We start from the raw sequence: 23,188 nt of genomic DNA on the forward strand, positions 1-23,188 counted from the left end.
GAGATGCAAATCTGTCTCATGCATATTTATTGTGGATATCCTGAAAACCTGCTATGGCTCCTTCTCTCGAGGACCAGAATTGTCTACCCCTGCCCTAGGTGAACCGTCAGCAATTTGCACATCCCAGGACAGATCAGGGCCCTTCTTCCTCCATAGTCCACATAGTTTTCCATTTGATGTGCTACTTTATAAATCTGTCATCTCCCATTCATCTGCCTAATACTATACTATACTATAGGTGGACAGCATCTCCCCTTCCCCTCTCTAAACCCCAGATGTCTGAAGAAAAGGATGTTATCAGTGGTGTACCTCAAGGTTCAGTTTTTGGGCCTATTCTTTTTAACATTTTGTGAGCAATATTGCTAAAGGGCTATCAGGTAAGATTTGCCTCTTTGTGGTTGATACCAAAATCTGCAATAGAGTAGACACACCTGATGGTGTGAATAACATGAGGAAGAACCTAGCAAAGCTTGAAGAATGGTCTGGAAGTAACTATAACAAATTTAACTTGTAAATTGTATATTATGTATATTGGTATTAGATCCCTAATATGTGTCGAATTAGGATAAAAACTTGTACTATAACTATGGCAAATTGTAAACCGTTAACTGTATATTATATATGTTAGTCTGTAACCCGTTCTGAGCTCTTTAGGGAGGACAGGATAGAAAAATGAAATAAATACATAAATTAAATTTGACAGCTAAGATTTAAATGCTATTGGGCTGCAAAAACCCGAGGGTATGGTACAGTTTAGGGGGTGAAGAACTTTTGTGCATGAAAGAGGATCGGGGCTTGGGTGTGAAAGTATGTGATGATCTTAAGGTTGTCAAACAACAAGGAGAAAAGGCGGCAGAGAAAGCTTGAAGGATGCTAGGGAGAGGAATGACCGGTAGGAAACAGGAGGTATCGATGCCTTTATATAAAACTCTGGTGAAACCTCATTTAGACTATTGTGTACAATTCTAGAGACCACATCTTCAAAAAGATATAAACAGAATGGAGTCAATCCAGAGCAGTGGTCTCAAACTCAAACCCTTTGCGGGGCCACATTTTGGATTTGTAGGTACTTGGAGGGCCGCAGAAAAAATAGTTAATGTCTTATTAAAGAAATAACAATTTTGCATGAGGTAAAACTCTTTATAGTTTATATATCTTTCCTTTTAACTGTTAAAAGGAAAGATATATAAACTATAAAGAGTTTTACCTCATGCAAAATTGTCATTTCTTTAATAAGACATTAACTATTTTTTCTGCGGCCCTCCAAGTACTCTATTTTTTTCTGCAGCATCCGCATTTAAAGTTCAATATCTTTTCTTTCTCAAAACTGGCACATTTCAATCACTAAATTGAAAATAAAATCATTTTCCTACCTTTGTTTGGTAATTTCATCAGTCTCTGGTTGCACTTTATTCTTCTGACTGTGCATCCAATACTTCTTCCCTTCTTTCAGCCTCCTGTATGCTTCCTTTCCTTCAGACCTCATTCCATCCCCCAACTTTTTCTTTCTTTCTCTATGTCTGTCTTTCTCTGATTCCGTGCCCCATTTTTTGCTGTGTTTCTGGTTCCCTGTCCCCCTCCTTCTTTCTTTCTTTCTTCCTTCCTTCCTCCGTGCCCCATTTTTTGCTTTTTTTTCTGGCTCCCTGTCCCCACCCCACCTTTCTTCTTTCTTTCTTTCTTCCTTCCTTCCTGCCCTCCCCCATGCCACCGCCGCCGCAGAATAGGCTGCTGCCGCTATCGGGAACAGGCAGAGATCTTCCTGCTTCTCTTCTGCATGGGGCCGACCAACTCTCGCCGCCCGACGTCAATTCTAACGTCGGAAAGGACGTTCCGGGCAGCCAGGCAGCGATTGGCTAGCCAGAACATCCTCTCGACGTCAGAAATGACGTTGGGCCGCGAGAGTTGGTCGGCCCCGCAGGGAAGAGAAGCAGGGAGATCAAAGAACACGGTGCCGGCCTGATCCCCGATGGCAGCAGTGAGAAGGGAAGGGAAGCAGGTTCGGCACCGCTACTCTAGATGAGCCGCACTCTAGGGAGAACAGTGGACCGCGCCCCCCCCCCCCTTGGTATGCCACTGGAGCAGCAGCGTGTCTGGCCGGCTGGTTTGTTCAAAGCCGCGGGTGGCGGCTCCTTGCGAGATCCGTGCCTGCGTCTGAAACCTCTCTGATGTTGTGACATCGGAGAGGCTTCCAATGCAGGAGTGGATAGCGCAAGGAGCCGCCAACCCACGGCTTTGAACGAACGAGCCGGCTGCTGCTCCAAAAGGAAGAGAATGATCGCCTCCAGACCGCGGGCTGCAAATAAAACCTGGAGAGCCACATGCGGCCCGCGGGCTGCGTGTTTGAGACCGCTGATCCAGAGGAAGGCTACTAAAATGGTCAGAGGTCTTCAGTATGGAAACAGACTTAAATATCTCAATATGTATACTTGGGGGGGGGGGGGGGAAGGCAGGAGAGGGGAGATATGATAGAGACATTTAAATACCTATGTGGTATAAATGCACATGAGGCGAGTCTCTTTCATTTGAAAGGAAGCTCTGGAACGAGAGGGCATAGGATGAAGTTAAGAGATGATAGGCTCAGGAGTAATCTAAGGAAACACTTTTTACAGAAAGGGTGGTTTATACGTGGAATAGACTCCCGGCTGTCATTATAAAAAATACCATCAACGTCTGTTTTCTTATCAGGCAGCTCTTTGGGACAGGGAACTGAAACCTTATTACAAAGCTCTATGTCTCACGATCATTTTCAAAAGCAATTGAAGACACATTTGTTTATTAATTAATCAAATCTTTCTAGCTTGTATTATTTCTTTTAATATTTGTTAACCGCATTGAACTTACCGGCTATGAGGTATAGAAATAGCTTATTATGTTATGTGGAGACAAAGACTGTGTCTGAATTCAAGAAAGCGTGGGGCAGGCACATGGCATCTCTTTGGGAGAGGAGGAGATAGCGGATGCTGCGGATGGGCAGACTGGATGGGCCATTTGACCTTTATCTGCCATTATGTGTCTGTGTTTCTATGTATCTAATATCTCATTTCCCTACATCTTTCAGAATCTCATTTCACTGTATCCCAGTTCCAGAGTCCAGAATCTCATCTCACCTTACTACCATCCCCTCTTTTTCTAGTATCTTATCCCTCCCTTCCTCTATATTCTCATGCATCAAGCATCTCCCCTTCTTTCTGCTGCTGTCATTTCATCCTACCTTAAGAAATATTGGTGTAGTGTAGGGCCTTCCAGCACAGGCCTGTGATCAAATGCTGCTGTGCCCCATCCACCTGTTAGATGGGCAGGGTTTGAATATGAGCCTGTATATAGCACTGACAGCAACACTACAGGCCCTCCTGCTGCCTGGGATCCTTGCAACTTCCCCCTTCCTCCAAATGCTTTTGCTTTAAACTACTCTTATCCACTATCAGCTCCTTGCAGTCAATAGTTTTGTGATATGTCTTATCACAAAATACAGTATGTAAGAAGTTATACATATCCCAGCATTATTGATTGCAAGCAATTAGCAGTAAATGAGGAGAACAGAAAGGTGCCCTGACCTTATTACTGGATTGTGGAGAATGGAGAGAGGCTTATATTCAGCATATGGAAAGAGACAGTACAGAAAAGTGTGATCGAGATACACAAAATGAAATATGTGTCGCTTGAAATAACACTGTGAGATCATCTGTTTCTCCGAATAGTGCATTCTGGAAGGCCTGCCATGGAACTGTATTGTTTTGAATTGCTTAAGTATAGACAGAGGGTCCTCAGAATGCACAATTGGCATGTTTACATGATGGAAGCAATCCATAATTCTTCATCTGGAAAGACGTTTGCAGAGCTGTAAATGTTCCTATTGCTGGAGCAGAAATGCCTAGGGGCCCTTTTACTAACATGTACTAAGCTGTTAGCATGTGAATTAGCATACTGTGACTGTTAGTGCACAGCTGTGGTAACCATTATCATCCTGGTATAACAGCACACACTGATTCATGCACTGATTCTATAAAAGACACCTAGGGCTAGGGCCTTAACGCACGGAATAGCACGCACTAAATTGCCACATGCGCTAGCCACTACCGCTTCCTTTTCAGCAGGCAGTAGATTTCCGGCTAGCGTACGCTATAGCGCATGCTAATCCGGTGCATGCATTAAAACGGTTAGCGCGGCTTTGTAAAAGGAGCCCTATGTTTTTCATTACCCCTGACTGGATGAAATATATTTCCCTTTGAATCTTCCCAGCTTAATATTTTCCTGGATTCCAAGAAGTCAGTAATCTAAGCCTCTTCTTTAGTAGCATGAATTTTGATGGAGAAACCAATGTTTTCCCCCTAAGATTTGTATACCTTCATGGGTTTTCTTTAGCACTAATGTACCGTATATACTCAAATATAAACTGGGATTTTTGGGCCAAAAAATTGGTCCAAAATTGGGGGTCCCAGTTTATATTTGGATCAATGCCCCCTCCCAGAACATTTTAAGGCCGCCACCGCTGCAAGGCTCTTCCCCCCTTCTTCCTCCCTGCCCTATCTGCTTATCTCTGCCGATCCCTGGTGGAGGTGCAGTGGGCAGGAGCAAGCTTTCTGAACTCCTGCCCTGCTGCGTGGATCCACTTTGTTCATCTCAGCGACACAAGCAGCAGCACGATTTGGTGCTGCTTCTCGGCCCTGAGCAGCTTCCTTACTGGCTCCTGCAAATTGTCAGGACGTTTTACAACTTGCTTTTTTGATAGGTTTTTAACATCACCTTCCCTCTGTTCTTACCTTTTATGTCCTCTTTCCTATTTTGATATTGTAGTTCTTCCCCTTTTTCTTTCCTATTGTATCTGTAAGTCTATATGTCCTATTTGTGACCCTTTATGTGTAGGTCATATGTACACCGAACTGCCTTGAAACTTTGTATAGGCGATATATCAAATTTTTAATAAAAACTTGAAAACTAGATGATAAGGGCTGATGCACTAATCACGCACTAATCAGTCAGAATGTGGCAATGCAGCTGTGCTAACTAATAAGCACTGGGCACATCAATTCTCAGCCCCCAAACATGTCCCCATTGCTAAAAAAGAAAAAGTAATTATTTTAGCACATAGGAAGCGTGTGCAGATGCCAAAACTGTCACATGATGCCTGAGCTCTCCATGGTGGTGGTTTTTAACCTGCAGTAAGCACGTCTTAGTGCTTACCACAGCTTAGTAAACGGGCCCCTTACCGTATGTTCCATTTTTAACTAGTTAATACTGTCCAGAGATGTGGAGGGGCATAATCGAAAGGGACGTCTAAGTCGGTTTACATCCAACTCACAAGTCGTCCAAAGTAAAAAAAAACAGCTTAAGACGCATTTTCGAAAAATACGTCCAACTTTTTTTCGTTTTGAAAATCATCTAACTATACGTCCTGCTGATCTGATCGTCCAAGCCGCTAAATCGTCCATCTTTATACCACATTTTCATCCAACTTTTCGTCCAAGTCAAAAACGCGTAGAACAAGCCCTGTTGGATGTGGGAGGGGTCTGCAAAGTGATGGACTGCACACCCAGACATGGCACCTAAATAGTGGGGTACCTTATAGGGCACTGCTGTGAACTTCACAAAAAGGGTGCCATGTCTTCTCCTCACTACAGCTCCCTCATAGGTGACGGTGAGCTCCCCAAACCACCTCCAGAAATCCCCTAGACCAGGGGTGTCCAAGCTTTTGGCTTCCCTGGGCCGCATTGGCTGAAAAATTTTTTTCTGCGGCTGCACAAACACTAACACTAGCCGATGAGCAAAAAAAAAAGGTTGAGCAGGTCCCAAATTTGCGATCACTAATATAGAAGATGTACGTATCTAATAATAAACCTTCATTAAAGGGACACTGTGGAGAGGAACCCAAAAAAGCAGTAATGCTTACCCTGACTGAGTAATCTTCCATGTGTACCGCTGACAGTGGGAGCAGCCACAGGCTTCCGCATCCCCACTCTGATGAGCAGGGATGTGCGCTCCTGGTTTTCCCATTCACTTCTATTACAGCTACGGTGAGCCTCTTCAGAGGTAAGCCTCATCAGAGCAGGGATGCTGAATCAACTGTCAGCAGTGCACGTGGAGGATCGTTTAATCAGGGTAAATATTACTGCTTTTTTGGGCCTCCCACTTTGAGCTTAGGCTCCCTCAAAATGAATATTTCCCCTGTTGTAGTTAGTAGGGATCCCCCAAGCCTCACTAACTGACAGCCACCTCCTCCCCCTCCAACTTCCCAGTTCTGCAGCTGGCAGCAATATTGCAAAGCTGCTGCCTTCCCTCCTCCCTGCCCTCCCCCTTGGCCTTCATGCATGCATGAAAGCAGTGGCAGCTTGACGATATTGCCATTGGCTGCAAAGCTTGGAGATTTTGGGTTGCAAGACTGGAGGAAGATGTATCTAGTTGGCAAGGCTTGGGAATCCCCACTAGCTCAAGTATTTATAAATAGCACTAAGGCAGGGAGAAACTTTGGTGCCCATCCACTAATTATGGGCTCCAGTCCTTCCCCCAAATCAGCTGTATATGACTATGCCACCGAATACAAAAATAATTGTGATACACATATCCCAAAGCTAATATATTCCAGTTGATAAATTCAAAATAAAACAATTTTTTTCTAGCTTGTTGTCTGGATGTTTTGTTTTTCCATCATCTTAGTCCCAGTTTCTCTTTCTGCTTTTTGTCTGTCTTCAACTAATTCTCTTTCCAGTGTCTGCTGTCCATTTTTTTCTCCTCTTCTCTCATTCCATTTCCTTCTTATGCCTGTCTCCAATGTATTGATTTTTCCTTTTCAGCTTTCTTAACTTTTTCTTTTCTTTTTTGCCTCTGTCCACTCAAATCTTGCCTTCTTTTTCACCCTTCTTCTTTTTAAATGTTCAGCTACCTCTTAATTCTCTATCTTCTCTCAGTTCCTAACTCTCCCATTTCCCATCTCACTCCTTTCCCAGCCTCCTATTTCCTGCTGTCTACTCCCCAATACCACATTTCTATCACTGTACTCACTGCTCTGTCACTCATCTTGTCATCTCCCTTTTGACCTCATCCATCTGGCTCACCACTTTAAGAATCCCCCTCCATCTCTCCTCTGGTCAAGGCTATAATTCCCTGTTCTTTTCTTTCCATCTCCTAGCATCTCCTTATCCCAGCTCTCTTCCCTCCTGCCCTCCTATGGGTCCATCTCTGCTCCTCAATTCCCATGGTCCAACATTTTGCTCCCTCTCTTTTCTGTTTTTCTTCTTCCCTCCCCCCTTGATGCTGAACAATGGCCTAACATTTCTCCCTCCCTCCTTCCCTTCCATCCCCAAATCCAACTTCTCTCCCTTTTTCTTTCCAACTGCCCCCATCCCATCTCTCCCCCTACCTGCCTGCCTTCCCCAGGTCCACCATTTCTCCCTTTCTCTTCCCAACAGTTCTCCCTTCAAGTATCTATTTCCCTCTTCCTCCACACCACCCCAGGTCCAACTTTTCTCCCTTCAGACTATTGCCCATCATCTCTCTGCCCTGTTTCTGGACATCATCTCTCTGTCATCTGTTTCTGGCCCTATAAGATCTCTCCCCACATCCAATCTAGCACTTCTTTTAATACCCTCCCCCTCTGTACTTAAAAAAAAAGTCCTGGAGGCTTCCTCGGCCCAGTATGTTCTCCCCCTTCTCTCTCCCCAATTGCACCATCTTTTCCCTCTCTCAGACACCCAATTCTCCCTTTCTATTATCTCCCTCACCTCTGCATCTCTTTCCTTCACTCCCTCCATTCTTCGATCTTATGGCTCATGCTCCCCTCTATCTTTCCCTTCATTCTGTCTCCTTCACTGCTGCCCCCAGCCCTCTCTGCCTTCTCCTGAAGGGCTACTGCTGCTGGTGTCTGTAACTCCAAGTTCCTAAGCCCGTTGATTTTAAAGATTATTTTAGCATAGGGGAAAAGCTTGGATCGTTATGAGACTGGCGAAGAGAGGGGTTAGTCTCTGAAGTTTCCTCAAATCTATGAGCTGTACAGAAGGAGGGAAGGGAGAGAAGGTGGTGGGGAGAATGAATGAACTCCGCGATACCCTTCGGGACTAGAAACCACTGGATGGGCTTCTCTCTGCAAGACACATTCAGCCCCGCTCACACTCGAGGGTATTTACCGTCTTGCCGGGTGCCTCAGTGCTGCGGCTGATCTGGAAGTGTTCCCTCTGACGTTGTGATGTCAGAGGGAACACTTCTGGGTCAGCTGCAAGAGGCACATAGGATCCGTTGCCTGTGGCTTTCAGCGAACGCTGCAGGAAGATGGAGGAGGGCGCCAGCAAAGACAGAAAACACCGCATCACCCTCAAGTGTGAGCGGGGCTGCACAAAATACTTCTTGGGGGCCGCATGCAGCACGTGGGCCGCGGGTTGGACACCTCTTCCCTAAACCCACTTATCTACCACCCCAATAGTCCTTATGGCTGAAGGAGCCACTTATATGCCAGTACAAAAGGGTTTTGGGGGTGTATAGGGGAGTGCACATGTTTAAGTATCAATGCAGTGATTACAGGGGCTTATGGGCATGGGTCCTCCTCTCTATGAGTCCCTAACCCATCCCTAAGATGACTTAAGCTGCCTCTGTGCTGGACAACTAGGTTTTCCTTTGCCAGGCGGCCAGGTGATGATGTTCTGGAGGCTGAATTTTAAAGGTGTGATTAATAATTTTATGGGAGTGGGGGGATTGGTGATCACTGGGGTAGTGTGTGGGGGTCTGTTTCATGTGTTTGCAGTGCTATCTGGTGACTTTAGGTGGGTTTTGGGGACTTAGACCATGTTTTACATGGTCTAAGTCACAATGTCCAAGTTCTGTCGATCCTGGGCTGTATAACTTTCGGTTTTACATGCTGTACGACTAAGTCTAAGCCGGCCCACGTCCTGCCCAACTCCCGCCCTCGACACTCCTCTCGAAACACCCCATTTAGTTTTGGTCGTTCAGCGGCACTATGAAGGCCTAGGTCGTTTAGAAATACGTCCAAAACCCGTTTTTATTATCGGCACTTGGACGTATTTGGGAAATGTTCGTCCAAGTGCCGACTTGGCCAGTTTTTGGACATATTTCTCTTTCGATTATGAGCCCCTTTGCGTATATGCAATGGAAGATTCTGCTAAAAAAAAATGTTTATTTTTTTTCCTTTGCCGTACAGATCTGTATTATTGCAGAGGTCTTTACATCTGTGAAAAGATCAGGAACCTAATTATTTTGCATTGTAATTATGCTAATTATGTTAGTCTTAAGAGGTACAAGAAATTCTGAACAAAATAAGTTACATTCTCAGGATTTCATTTCCTGCATTAAAATAAAAATCTTAAAGCATGAAATGAAATCCTGAGAATGTAACTTATTTTGTTCAGAATTTCTTGTACCTCCTAAGACTAACATAATTAGCATAATTACAATGCAAAATAATTGGGTTCCTGATCTTTTCACAGATGCAAAGACCTCTGCAATAATACAGATCTGTAAAGCAAAGGAAAAAATAAACATGTTATGTCTATGCTGTTTTTCATAATATATATATATATATATATATATATATATATATAAAATTCTCTACGGATAACCCTGCATCATCAAATTTTGATAATTGAAAGGAGGACAAAATAAGAAAAAAAATTGTTGGCAGGGAATAAGTAGTTTATTAATTCATGCCAGCATTATAAACTAACACATTCAAAAGATCGCATTGTCTGTTAATAAAATCTTTCCAATTCTGTAATACACTGAGCCATATGACAGAAAAATAATAGATTTTTTTTTTCAAATATTCATGTTATTTGATGGCATTTGATATACTGCAAATCACACCTAGTCATGGCAGCACTGTGATATATACCCAGGAAACTGTACAACTGTGGAGGGGTGACCAATAATTTTATCAAAAGCATCTTAAGAGAATAGAAGGAGGTGAAGTTGTAACACAACAGTAATCAGCAATACAATAGAATGGAATATGCAGTGAGTCAATGCATAATGGCTCTTCCACTTGTCTGGATTGAGCACATCAGAACTGTTGTATGAATCTGAATCAGCCAGCACAAAGCCACATTAGACCATATTTAAGGACTGAGTTGAAGTTATGTAGAGCTTTCTGTACATCTGATTTTTACAATATTTCTTGGATAAGTTAATGCTTTTCTGTAAATTAGCCATTGGCAACCCTTAATCTGTTTCAAAACTGAGATATGTTAGTGCAGTTGCTTAAAAACATAGGGGAGCTTTTACTAAAGTGTGTCAAGTAGTTAACATGAGAATTACCACAAGCCATTAGTATATAGCTGAGCTAATAGTTAATATACAGGCTTGATACTAAGGAAGGTAGTTATTATAATGCAGTAAAAGTTGGCCTTAATTTCTTGTGCATATAACTAACCTTGGTATCTCAGTACTACAGATTAGTTATAGCCATAAAAAAAGCTGTTTTCAATCAACCTCACAAGCAGAGCTACCTTTCCAATCCAGGACATTGGGCCACTATTTAAAGGGGTCAGTGGTAAGATCCTCCCCCCCCCCCATATCGATGGCACCCTTCTTTGTCCAGAACCCCCAAATGTCCCCTTTTGGCCACAATACTCCCAATAGACCCCCCCCACACACACATTGTGTCTCCTTTATTGCCCCCCCATTTATCAGTCCCCTTTAATGCCCTTCTATTTTCCCAACTTCTCACCTACTCCCATAGGCTCTCAGCCTACATACCTGGCTATACCCAGTAGTTATACTAGGTAATTCATGGTAAGAGTGATCTCTACTAGCTCCTGCCCTTTCAAGATGGCACTTGAGACCCCCTAGTGGCAGTCTCACTCTACCACTTGGTGTTGGTGGCGCCTTTGTGAACCCAGTGCTGAATGGGAAGAGCAAGTGGCAGTTGCTGCCACTCTGATCTTATTGCAACCTCCAGGATTAGCCTAGTAGGCCCAGAGGGGCATATAGAGATGAGGGGAGTTGGGGAAAGATGAGAAGGCATGGGGGGAGAGGGTTATGGACAAAAGGGAGTCATCAAAGGGGTATGGATAAAGGAAGGGTCATTGGGAGATGGAATTGATAAGAAGCATTGGGCTGTGGCTTTGTGGCCAGGTACTCCTGGGACATAAAAATACTATCAACTTTTTGCTGGCAGTATCATTCCAGGAATAACACACACACATGTGGTGTTCACTACAAGCTGCATTATTGGATTTATATTGTAATAATCTGCTTTGGATGCATTTTCATACTTTGCATCCTATTACTATGATTTCCACAGTACCTCATGTTAACATGAGCTAATGCAGAGGCTTTACAATTACTGCAGGGTTATTTGGGAAAATTAACTCATGATAAGTGCACAACTTCATTGCACTTTAGTGAAAGCCTTCTAGAGTCATTTAAAGGAGGTATTGTTAAGTAGATTTTAAATACTGAATGCAGGATTTTCCAGTGTAATTATGCAAGAAAAGAAAAATGCATTTAATAAATAACTAAGCCTAGGTAAAAAGAACAACTTGGATTGTAGCCTGGTTTTGCACATTAAAATAACACCTGGGTATGTTAGCTCAGTCTGTTTTTCTTTTTTTTTTTCTTGCGTTTTTGTTCTCCTTTCTCTGCTGACTTCTTAATATACAGAAAATGGAAACACATGAGACAGAGGGAAGAGAGGGAGGTAATTCTCAAAGCCATTTCAGCAGATAAAAATAGCTCTACTGGAAGAAATGTGCTTTTCTAAAATTGCCTGCCATATATATATATATATATATATATATATATATATATATATATATATATATATAAAAGTAACAGTGTACATGTGATTATGTCCTTTTGTGCTTTCTTTACCTGCTGTTGAATATAGTTTTCCTGAGGATGGGATTAGGGAACAGTCTGAAATTACGTACAAAGTTTTGAATGTTTATTCTGGAAAAAAAAAAATTCCACACAAATTAGCATGTATAAATGTGTCCAGGTACTTTTCCTAGGGTAATTTGCAAAGTAAAAATTAGTGCCTCTTTTTACTTTGAAAATCCTGTACAGTTTGCAAATTAAAAGTAGGCACATAGGGTGGAAATCTATCAATGATGCTCAAAAATCAGCGCTGGAAAAGATTCAGTGATAAACTCTAATCTATAAAGGTCATTTGGAGATGATCATCTGTTATAGAAGAAACACTCAACCATGGGCACATTAACTAGACAGATCTTGCATGAGTGGGTTTAGAGATAGAATGGAGTCTGGGTAGGAAAGGTTAGAGGGGAAGGGTATGATTGAAGTAGGGGAGGGTCGGAGAAAATGATGATTGGTGGGTAAGGGAGGAATAATAATAATAACTTTATTCTTTTATACCGTCATAACCAAGAGTTCTAGGTGGTTTACACTAAAAAGAGCTGGATAATCAGCAAAATACAATAATACAGTAAAAATACAGATATATTATAAAATACAGTTTCAATATAAAACTCTCATTAAGTAATAATCTTATTGAACAGAGTGGTGGCTGTTTACAGAATCCAGTCCATTGTGTAGAAAGAAGGTGCACTGTTTCACTTGCAGTGTATACTTGTTCCTAATAATGTGAATGCCTAAACACGCATATGTACAAACTGGGGATAAGGATACATACACTCTTTTCTGAAATAACATGCCCTCTTGCCACATAGTAGACATTGGCCCCCTTTTGTCAAGCCAAAGAAGAGCATTTTCGTGCTGGCCAGTGAAGTAAGTGTTCCAACTCTCATTCAATTCATATGAGTGTCGGAGCATTTACCTCACTGGCCAGCATTAAAATGCTCTTCTGTGGCTTGACAAAAGGGGGCCATTATTTCCAAATCTGACAAAGGCCTGGATTCTGTATAGTGCAACTTCATCGTTTAATAAGCTAATAAGCACCAATAATTGGCTGTTAACACCTAATAATTAATGCTAATTTGCACAAATTAAGTTACACGTACATCTTTCTAAGTGCATTCTATAAAGTGGTGCACATAAATTCTAGTGCCTGAATCTCAAAAGGGGGTGTGGCCAGGGGAGGAGCTTGGGAGAATCGCCCTTATTCCTAAAAGTTAGGCATACTGTTCTATAATACACTCAGCCTGCACACAACTTAGGCGCTGATATTTAGGCCTGGTTTTTATTGGCCTAAATGGATGTGCCTAAATGTTAGTCATGCATAGGGGTGCTAAGCGTAATTCTATATACTATGGTGAATGCCTTATATAGATTGCCTTAAGCACCAATCTGATCGGCACAAACTTTTAGGCTCCATATATAGAATTTGGGGGAAAATGACAACAAAAATTCTGTAAACATGGAAAATTACATGAAATGACAATTTCCTGGCTACCTTTTTTCTGAATTATATTTCAAAAAATGGTGTTTGATCTTTTGACTCCTCAGAAAAAGAAACACGTTTGTAAGTCTGACAAGTAAAAACTGAAAATATAAGTGGTTTATCATTCCCTGACAACAGTTCTTTCTTGTTTATGTTTTTTGATAGGTACCTATTTCTCAATTTTTCCGGTGAAGGCTATTTGATGGTGGAGGCCTTTTCTAATCAAACTCTGCACAAATTATTATCTCTGAACTCCTGCTTGACATCCTGCCTGAGGCTAGAGTCACTAAGCCAGCTGGAAGTGTGCCTGCTTTCTTGTCAAGAGTTCTCTAGCAAAGAGGGGGGAAAAAAAGGCCAAATAATATGAAGATGGGTAAAGTGGAGTTGTGCCATTTTCTGCAGATATTATCTCTTTTGCTGTGTCTGAGTCAAGCAGAAATTGCAAGGTCCCGATCCAGGCCCTATTTCCAGTCTGGGAAGTCCAGAAGCAAGCGCAGCTGGGTATGGAATCAATTTTTTGTCCTGGAAGAATACACTGGTACTGATCCTCTCTATGTTGGAAAGGTAAGAGAAATTAACACTATTTTCTGTGCAGAAGGATTTTGGTAGCCTCAAATTCTGCATAGGTTGACCAAATGTTTGGCACACAATTTTGGCCATGGATCATAGATCCATGCCTAAAGTAATTGGCTAAATTGTTGTAACATTCAATAATTGGTCTCAACAAGACCTAATTGGAACCAATTATTGGTTACACGCAGATCTGCAATCTTTGCTGATTCTATAACTTGTGTATACAATTCATCTAGTATGTATCTCTAAATTGGGCATAGCCAAGGGCGGGGCATGGGTGGTCAGGTGCATTCCCAGGATTTAGGCATGGCATTATAGAGTATTCCATTTCCAAGCCTAACTGACAGTAGTTCGGAACGAGTATTTACACCAGCCTTTGGCAGGCATAAATGCTCACACCTAAAGTCAAGGCATAAAAATGACTTAAGCAAGTTAAGCATGGAACTGCTTTTAAAGAATTTGAACTTGGTGTGCATCTTTGAGTGTCATTTGCAAAATCAAGCCCTAAATGACTTGTGCGCATTCCCCTAGATTCTATAGATGGTGCTTAAGTTTGTGCACCGATGCAAGATGTGCGCCCAATTAAATTGGCTAACAAGACAATTAGTGTCAATAATTTGATGCTAATTATTGCCAAACTTAATGCTACTGCATAGTACAGACGTGAAATTCACTTCCTTTAGAAATCTGTGTAATAATTTCTTATAGTTTTTCACAAATAGCAAAAAACTTGGCTTTTTCAAACATGTCTACTAGAAAGGTAATTTTTATTTTTGCTGGTATTTGTTTTAATCCTTGTTGTATGTAATTATGAGCTATGTGTTAACTCAGTGGTTCCCAACCCTGTCCTGGAGGACCACTAGGCCAATCAGATTTTCAGGCTAGCCCTAATGAATATACATGGAGCAGATTTGCATGCCTGTCACTTCCATTATATGCAATTCTCTCTCTTGCATATTCATTAGGGCTAGCCTGAAAACCCGATTGGCCTGGTGGTCCTCCAGGACAGGGTTGGGAACTTAGGAACCACTGTGTTAGCTGATATATATATTTTTTTAATATAGGGAGAAATTCTGTAAATGGCATCTAAAAAGATTGACGTCTATAATATATGCACCTATTGCGTGCAATCACACATAGGTGCCTTTTACATAATTGCGCCTAGCAGCGCCTAACTGAAATGCCTGTAATGCCTGTAATGTAGGTCAGGATAAGAAAAGGATAGTGAAGTTCCTAGAATCCAATAGGTTACAAAATCTGAGGCAACGTGGCTTTACTAAAAGTAAAATGAGCCAAACAAATTTGATTGAGTTCTTAAGAACATAAGAACATAAGCATTGCCTCTGCCGAGTCAGACCATAGGTCCATCATGCCCAGCAGTCTGCTCCCGCGGCGGCCCCCCAGGTCAATGACCTGTAGTGATCTATTACTCAAGGACATTTTGTATTGTATAGTAATCCTCTAATTATACCCCTGGATCCCCTTTCCCTTCAGGAACTCGTCCAATCCCTTTTTGAAACCCAAAATCGTACTCTGCTCAACCACCTCCTCTGGAAGCGCATTCCAGGTGTCCACCACCCTCTGGGTGAAGAAGAACTTCCTAGCATTTGTTCTAAACCTATCTCCCCTTGGGCAACCAGAGAACTGGATCAAGGTTGTGCGGTAGATGTAATTTACTTAAATTTGAGCAAAGCCTTTGACACAGTTCAACATAGGAGGCTCTTGAATAAACTTAATGGTCAGAATTTAGGACCCAAAATGATTAACTGGATTAGAAACTGGTTGATGGATAGAAGCTAGAGGATGGTGGTTAATGGAAATCACTCAGAGGATGGAAAAGGTGAGCAGTGGAGTCCCTCAAGGATCAGTCCTAGGCTGTTCCTGTTCAATATGTTTGTGAGCAACATTACTGAAGGGATAGAAGGTAAGGTTTGCCTTTTTTGCAGATGATACCAAGATTTGTGACATAGTGGACACCCCAGAGGGAATGGAAAACATAAAATAGTATCTGCAAAAGTTAGAAGAATAGTCTAATATTTGACAACTAAAAATCAATGTGAAGAAGTGCAGAGTGATGCACATGGGGAGTAGAAATCCAAGGGAACCATATGTATTGAGAGGTGAGAGGCTGTTATGCATAGATGGGGAGAGGGACTTTGGGATGATAGTATCTGAAAGCGAAGAAACAGCGTGACAAGACAGTGGCTGTAGCCAGAAAGATGTTGGATTCTATAGAAAGAGGCATTACCAGCAGATGAAAGGAGGTGTTGATGCCCTTTACAGGTCATTGGTAAGACCCCACCTGGAGTACTGTGTTCAGTTTTAGAGGCCCATTCTGGCAAAAGATGTAAAAAGAAAACCAACAACAATGGTATAGGGTATGCACCAAAAGATGTACAAGAAGAGATTGGAAGACCTGAATATGTATACTCTAGAGCAGGGGTGTCGAAGTCGGTCCTCGAGGGCCGCAATCCAGTCGGGTTTTCAAGATTTCCCCAATGAATATGCATGAGATCTATGTGCATGCACTGCTTTCATTGCATATTCATTGGGGAAATCCTGAAAACCCGACTGGATTGCGGCCCTCGAGGACCGACTTCGACACCTGTGCTCTAGAGGAAAGGAAGGATAGGGGAGATATTATACAGATGTTTAAATACTTGAAAGATATTAATATAGAAACAAATATTTTCCAGAGAGAGGGAAATGGTAAAACTAGAGAGCAGGAGTGGCAGACTTAGGAGTATGAGGGGGCTGCTGAAAAAGTTCTCAGCCCAACCAACAAAGTTGGGGCAGTCTCCATCGAGAGCTATACACTTAGAGGGGCATAATTGAAAGGGACGTCTAAGTCCGTTTACGTCCATCTCGCAAGTCGTCCAAAGTTAAAAAGAGCCTAAGACACATTTTCGAAAGATACGTCCAACTTATTTTTACTTTTGAAAATCGTCTAATTATACGTCCTGTCGATCTGATCGTCCAAGCCGCTAAATCGTCCATCGTTATACCACATTTCCGTCCAACTGTCCGTCCAAGTCCAAAACGTCTAGAACAAGCCCTGTTGGACTTGGGAGGGGTCTGCAAAGTGATGGACTGCACACCCGGATATGCCATCTAAATAGTGGGGTACCTTACAGGGCACTGCTGTGAACTTCACAAAAAGGGTGCCATGGCTTCTCCTCACTACAGCTCCCTTAAGGTGACAGTGAGCCCTCCAAACCACCTTCAGAATCCCCTAGACCCACTTATCTACCACCCCAATAGCCTTATGGCTTCAGGAGCCACTTATATGCCAGTAAAAAAGGGTTTTGGGGGTATATAGGGGAGTGCACATGTTTAAGTATCAATGCAGTGATTACAGGGGCTTATGGGTCCCTAACCCACCCCCAAGACGACTTAAGCTGCCTCTGGGCTGGATGACTAGGCTTTCCTATGCCAGGCGGCCAGGTGATGGTCTGGAGGCTGAATTTTAAAGTTATGATTACAATTTTTATGGGGGTGGGGGGGTTGATGATCACTGGGATAGTGTGTGGGGGTCTGTGTTATGTGTTTGCAGTGCTTATCTGGTGAGTTTAGGTGGGTTTTGTGACTTAGACCATGTTTTACAACGTCCAAGTTCTGTCTAGGCTCTGTTGTTAAACTTTCGGTTATACATGCTGTACGACTAAGCCGGCCCATGTCCCGCCCAACTCCCGCCCTCACCTCCGGAAACGCCCCGTTTAGCTTTGGACGTTGAGCGGCACTATGAAGGCCTAGGTCGTTTAGAAATACGTCCAAAACCCGGTTTTATTATCGGCGCTTAGATGTTTTTGAAAAATGTTCGTCCAAGTGCCGACTTAGGCCAGTTTTTGGACATTTTTCTCTTTCGATTATGAGCCCCGTAGTCCAGCAATTTTCCACTTTTTTTGTTTCATATTTTTCAGATAGAGCAAAAAAAGTGGAAAATTACTGGACTAAGTGTATAGTCCTCGATGGAGACTGCCCCAACTTTGTTGGTTTGGCTGAGAACTTTTCAGCGGCCCCTCCTAATGTTAGGAACTTATTTTTCACAGAGAGGATGGTAGATACCTGGAATGATCTCCCGAGGGAAGTGGTAGAGAGGAAAACGGTGATGGACTTTAAAGAAGCATGGGATAAACATAGAGGATCTCTAATTAGAAAATGAAGGATGAATGTGGTGATTTGGTGTAGGATGGGCTGGGGAGAGCATCAATGGGGACTCCACTAATTTGGAACATGAGGATGTTACTAGCAAACAGGATGGTTGGATAGGCTGGAGTGAGTTTGGACAGCAACTTCAGCATTTGGAACCTAGGACAGTACCAGGTGGACTTTATAGTCTAGGACCCAGAAATATCAAAGAAGAGACAAGTGAATTTAATCATGTATTTTTAATGGGTATAACTAATGGGCAGACTGGATGAACCGTTCAAGTATTTATCTGCCGGCTCTGCTTTAATTACTATGCATGAGATATATGCAAATCTATATCATCACACCTTAATTAAGAATATCTGAAAACCCAAGTGGATTATTGCCCACAATTAATGGAAGTTGCTAACTTGTGTATAACCTATGTGACGAACCATACCCACACCTCTGTCATCCTGCCGGCTCTTAGCATCCCAAAAATTTCTGATAATTTATTGGAAGGCTCGGGGGATGGGGGAGGGAGGCTGAAGAACAAGAAGGGGGGAGGCATGTGACTTTGCCGGTGGTTCAAGAGGCACCAGGGCTCTCATTTACATAGTAAAGCAAGTTGTATTGTGTAGGGACAGAACAGAGCACCATCTGCATACATTAATAGTTTCAGAAATTAATATGATTACACATTCACAGCTTTTCTATAAAGCAAATCATTAATGTTGTGTTCCGTACTAAAAGAACCAAGAACACTGCCCACACATGGAGCAATGAGCTGTAGATCAGATTCACTTCCCTGGAAAATTGCTTTCTCAGAGAATGAGCAGGACAGTTTATCGTTTGTGTGCCAGGGCTAACGGTATAGAGTTTATTATGGTGAACAGAGTAAGCAGCAGCATCATAAACTTTTTTTTTTTGTAATCGAACACCACATCTTTAAAATACAGCCTTCAATCCCTAGGCAATAAGACACGTTTACTGAATTCTTGTCTTGTTTTTCAGTGCTGTGAAAAGAGTCTTTATGTCATTGATTAAACATCTGGATAGATGAATTAGTTACACAGTTGATTGTATTGAAAGAAGCTTAGTTGCTCAATTGCTACCTTATATTAATTGCCTAACAGTTGTAATTTGGTGGAAGGCAAAACCCCAGTAAGAACAACAACCCCCCAAAAAAGTCTGCTCCCTGCATTCATAGTTCAGTCCAGAGAAAAATAATCCTTCCTAAATCGATATGTCAATCAGAATAAATCCCTGAATTAATGCTTTTCCGTAGACTTGTACTGCAACATCATATCAATATATATCAGTTCTGTAAGCTCCAGCTTTAAATAAATTAGTTGGGGGGTTGTGCATGACTTGGAGACGGTGTAAATATCAATGAGGACATGCTCTGTATACCTGTGAAGGTCTGTTTTAGGTAGAATGTAGAAACAGGAATTGATGCATCTAGATCAGCTCTACTATGAATAAGTATTTGAACTGGGTTACAAAACAGGTCATCATTTCATGTTGAATAGATTACCATTTTGTGCAAACAATTGACATTTTCAGTTTTTAATCTTAAAAAATAACAGCCTTACTTAGAAAAAGTCTTGTGAGATGTCAGCACATTACATTCTATTTGTAAATCTAAAAGATTCCCAGCCTGGCATCTGTACAGACCATGCATATTTTGACTTTGATGTACTGAGTCTCACAATTTCATTCTGAGAGGTGAAATGGAGTGTTGTGAATCTTTACTGTGCTTCTGAATACCATATTACCAGGCCATGGTAAATTAGTGAGTTGAGTGCCAACAGATGCAAAGAAGTGATTAAATCTATTAATGATACAATTAAGTCCAAAGATTATATTCTACCATAAATTGATATGGAGACAATGTTAATATAAAAATTTGTAGTTTTCAGAAAGTGATGTGAATTTACTGTAATAAAATGCCTGATCTGGTCAGATATATTATGAAAACCACAATATTTTTCTTTGTGTGTGCATGTAATTGGACACTAATTTGTCTCTTTAAAAGTCATAGATCCAATATGTCAGCTAATACTGGAACAATTCTGTAAGACACTTAGCCCTCCTTTTACAAAAGCATAGTGCAGAGTTTAGCGATGGCCGTGGAAGCAACAGCTCTGATGCTCAGCTATGATCATTGCGGCTGTTACTGCCATAGCCGGCACTAAAAACCGTACTACACTTATGTAATGGGGGGTGGTTTAGAGATATGTTCTTTTCCAAAGGTTAAATAGGCCTACTATTCAGTTAATACTTATTTTTTTGATTAAACAGTGAGATATGATTGTCTACAAAATCCTGAGTGGTATAGAACGGGTATAAGTAGATCAATTTTTTTAATGCATCAAGATTTACAGAGACTAGGGGATACTCGATGAAATTAGAGTAATACTTATAAAACCAATAGGAGAAAATATTTTTTTTCACTCAGAGAATAGTTAAGCTCTAGAACAGGGGTGTCCAACCATTTGGCTTCACTGGGCCACATTGGCCGAAAAAAAATGTTTCTAGGGCCGCACAAACTTTCAAATGCTGCAGCAAGACACAAGAGGGAGCCGGCAAGATGGAAAACACCCGGGGGCAGCAGAGGAAAACACTGCATCGCCCTCGACCGGGGCCACACGTTGGACACCCCTGCTCTTGAAACATGTCAGCAAAGGATGTGGTAAGAGTAGTTCATATAGCTGGTTTAAAAAAAAGGTTTGGACAATTTCCTGGAGGAAAAGTCCCATTGAGACAGACATGGGAGAAGCCACTGGATCGGTGGCATGGAATGCTGCTACTGTTTGGGTTTTTGCCAGGTACTTGTGACTTGGATTGGCCTCAGTGAAGACTGGCTAAATGAACCATTGGTCTGACCCAGTAAGGATATTCTTAAGTTCTTAAGCCTGTTTATTGAAGTCTGTTAAGCTGTTAAGACTTTTTTAAGCAGCTAATGCATTAATTAGTGCATGTGCATGGTAACTGCTACAATTCTGGCATAACAGCACATATGTGACCTACATGGTCAAGTTTGACCATTATTCAGCTCTATTTAACTGGCCAGAGGTGACGCGGACCAGTTAGAAATAGTACTGAGTTGACTTAATCCGAATATTCAGCGTGAGATAACTGGTAGTCTTCACTGAATATTCAAGGTTACCAGCTAAAATTTAACTGGCTTTATCCTGGGATAATTGCCAAATTTCAGAGTTGACTATCCAAGTTTAGCAGTCAAATTGTGCGCAAATAGCAGTCCTATCTTTTGCCACTATAACTTTACCGGCCAGCTCAGAAAATTGACATATTGACATAGCTGATTAAATATGAGCTGACCAAAAATAAACTGGATATTTAATGCAAGTTACTGGAAATGGCTTGGCATTGAGTATCCGCAGTCAGCGCCAATCATGGTAGTTAGCAAGTCTGTCACCCGTGGTCTGAATATCAGTTGGTAATATCAATTGGATAGGGAGAAAATGGGCACTGACTGTACACAGTAGTTAATGCACAGTCTAAACTGTATGTTGTCACTTGTTCAGTTAACACAGTTACACTTATGCCCCGATTCTATAAAGTCTGCTTAAAGTTAAGCACTGATATAGGCACTGAGGGGGAAATTCTATGAGGTGATTGATAAGAGAGGTGCCTATATTGTAGGCACCTATCTTTTTAGATACCATTTACAGAATTTTTCTCTCCCCCAGATTTTTTTGAAACTTAGGTGCCCATTATAGAATCATGCTGAGAGTCACCTAAACTTGCTTAGGCAGCACTCAGCATCCTAACATTTAAACATCCCTAGTTTCTGCTAGGGTTTTCTATGCCTAAAGTAAGGCAACAATATCAGAGCCTAAAGGCACTTTATTCATAAAGAGGTGCCTAACTCAAAAACATACGCATGATCTACTAACCATGCCCAATTTTAGTGTAGGCACTTTGGGCTAGGTACCTACTTTTTATAGAATCATGTTTATCAAGTTAGGCGCCTAGTTTTTTCATTACACATCTGGGATGGGATGGGGGGGAGGGGAGGGAAAAGTACTGAAAAATGGATATTAAAATTTCATTTTAAAGATGTTTAGTATTGTTCATATTAATAATTGATGGAAGGGGGTTGGGTATAGTTATGATTCTATAATATTAGTTTGAAATAGTGTATTCTCTGTAATATTTTGCTATTTCCAATTAAATGTATTATACTATTGTATTTAATAAAATAATAAAAATGTTTAATTAAGTTAGGCGCCTAACTTTCAATTAAGTTCAATTAAAACTGATTGTGAGGTGGTAAGTGCCAATTTAGAAACCAATTAAGCCTTTTGCTCAATTAAATTTGGCACCAATAGCGGCACCTAACTTTAGGTGGACTTTAGGAAGAGGAACTAGGGGGTGTTCTATAAATTGAACCGAGATTGCAGCACCAGAAAAATTTGCTTGGAGCGCTATTCCATAAATAAAGCTCCGGGTTGAGTATCATTTATCAAATAGTATCTAGAGCCCATATCTGTGCCAAATGTTGGGTGACGGTATTTGTGCCAGCTGAAACCTGGTGTAAATGCCAGCATTCAATGATGGGTATTGTGGCCGGGCCAGGACAAGGCCCCGTCAGGGTCACAAGCAAATTGTTTAGCGCCTTTTAAAAGCTAGTGGAAAGGAAAACCAGGTTGCTGTGGCATTTCCAAAAATAGTTCATTATCTCACTTTATAACCCATCATAGTTCAAGATATCATTATACCTTGGCAGTTCATAACAGAAATCAAAGCATTTCACAGTCCAAAGCTCTTCAATCCAGAATTTCTGCTTGTACCTGTACCTTTCAAAGAGACTCCCGGTTTCCAGGATCCTTTGCCTGTTGGCTGGGCTAGGTAGCAGTCCCTGCCAGCTGTGTTCCCACCCCCTCTAGGGAAATAGGAAAAAATTGTCTACTTCAAAACTTTACTTTTGGTAAATTTTCTTTTTTTTTTTCTCTCCTATTATGACACTCAAAGCAATTCCCTAAGCCATAGCTAGAAACAGCCTGTGTGGAAACATGCCTCCCATGAAATCAGTTGACCCTGATACCCACCCGCTTGTTTCCTTGTGTCATTTACTTTCAGAAACTAGAAAGACAGCTCTTAGGGCTTTTCTTCCCATTACCATCAAGACATATCTCTGGCTTACTGGGGAAATGTTAA

The 23,188-nt window shown here is 41.6% G+C and overlaps 1 protein-coding gene and 1 long non-coding RNA gene across 5 annotated transcripts in view; one reads left to right on the top strand and one right to left on the bottom strand.

The window, feature by feature from the left end:
* CDH7 (cadherin 7) overlaps positions 1 to 23,188 on the top strand; it is a 390,069-nt gene that overhangs the window by 58,546 nt on the left and 308,335 nt on the right. For 2 of the 3 annotated variants that reach the window (XM_033934193.1, XM_033934192.1), the window contains exon 2: positions 13,466 to 13,864. In XM_033934193.1, coding sequence (XP_033790084.1) covers positions 13,664 to 13,864 — 201 coding nt within the window. In that variant the 5' untranslated portion in view covers positions 13,466 to 13,663. Of the gene's footprint in view, positions 1 to 13,465; positions 13,865 to 23,188 lie in introns of those variants that run through there. The other variant, XM_033934194.1, reaches the window with a different exon arrangement.
* The window catches only part of LOC117355515, a 161,852-nt gene that overhangs the window by 40,552 nt on the left and 98,112 nt on the right, over positions 1 to 23,188 (bottom strand). Inside the window, exon 2 of one of the 2 annotated variants that reach the window (XR_004538391.1) lies at positions 11,812 to 11,889. The exons of the other annotated variant lie outside the window; for it this stretch is intronic. This is a non-coding gene — a long non-coding RNA (uncharacterized LOC117355515). The remainder of the gene's footprint in view (positions 1 to 11,811; positions 11,890 to 23,188) is intronic. 2 annotated transcript variants of the gene reach the window in all.

The sequence above is a fragment of the Geotrypetes seraphini genome, chromosome 2 (genome assembly GCF_902459505.1).
Source record: "Geotrypetes seraphini chromosome 2, aGeoSer1.1, whole genome shotgun sequence".
NCBI classification, from domain to species: Eukaryota; Metazoa; Chordata; class Amphibia; order Gymnophiona; family Dermophiidae; genus Geotrypetes; species Geotrypetes seraphini.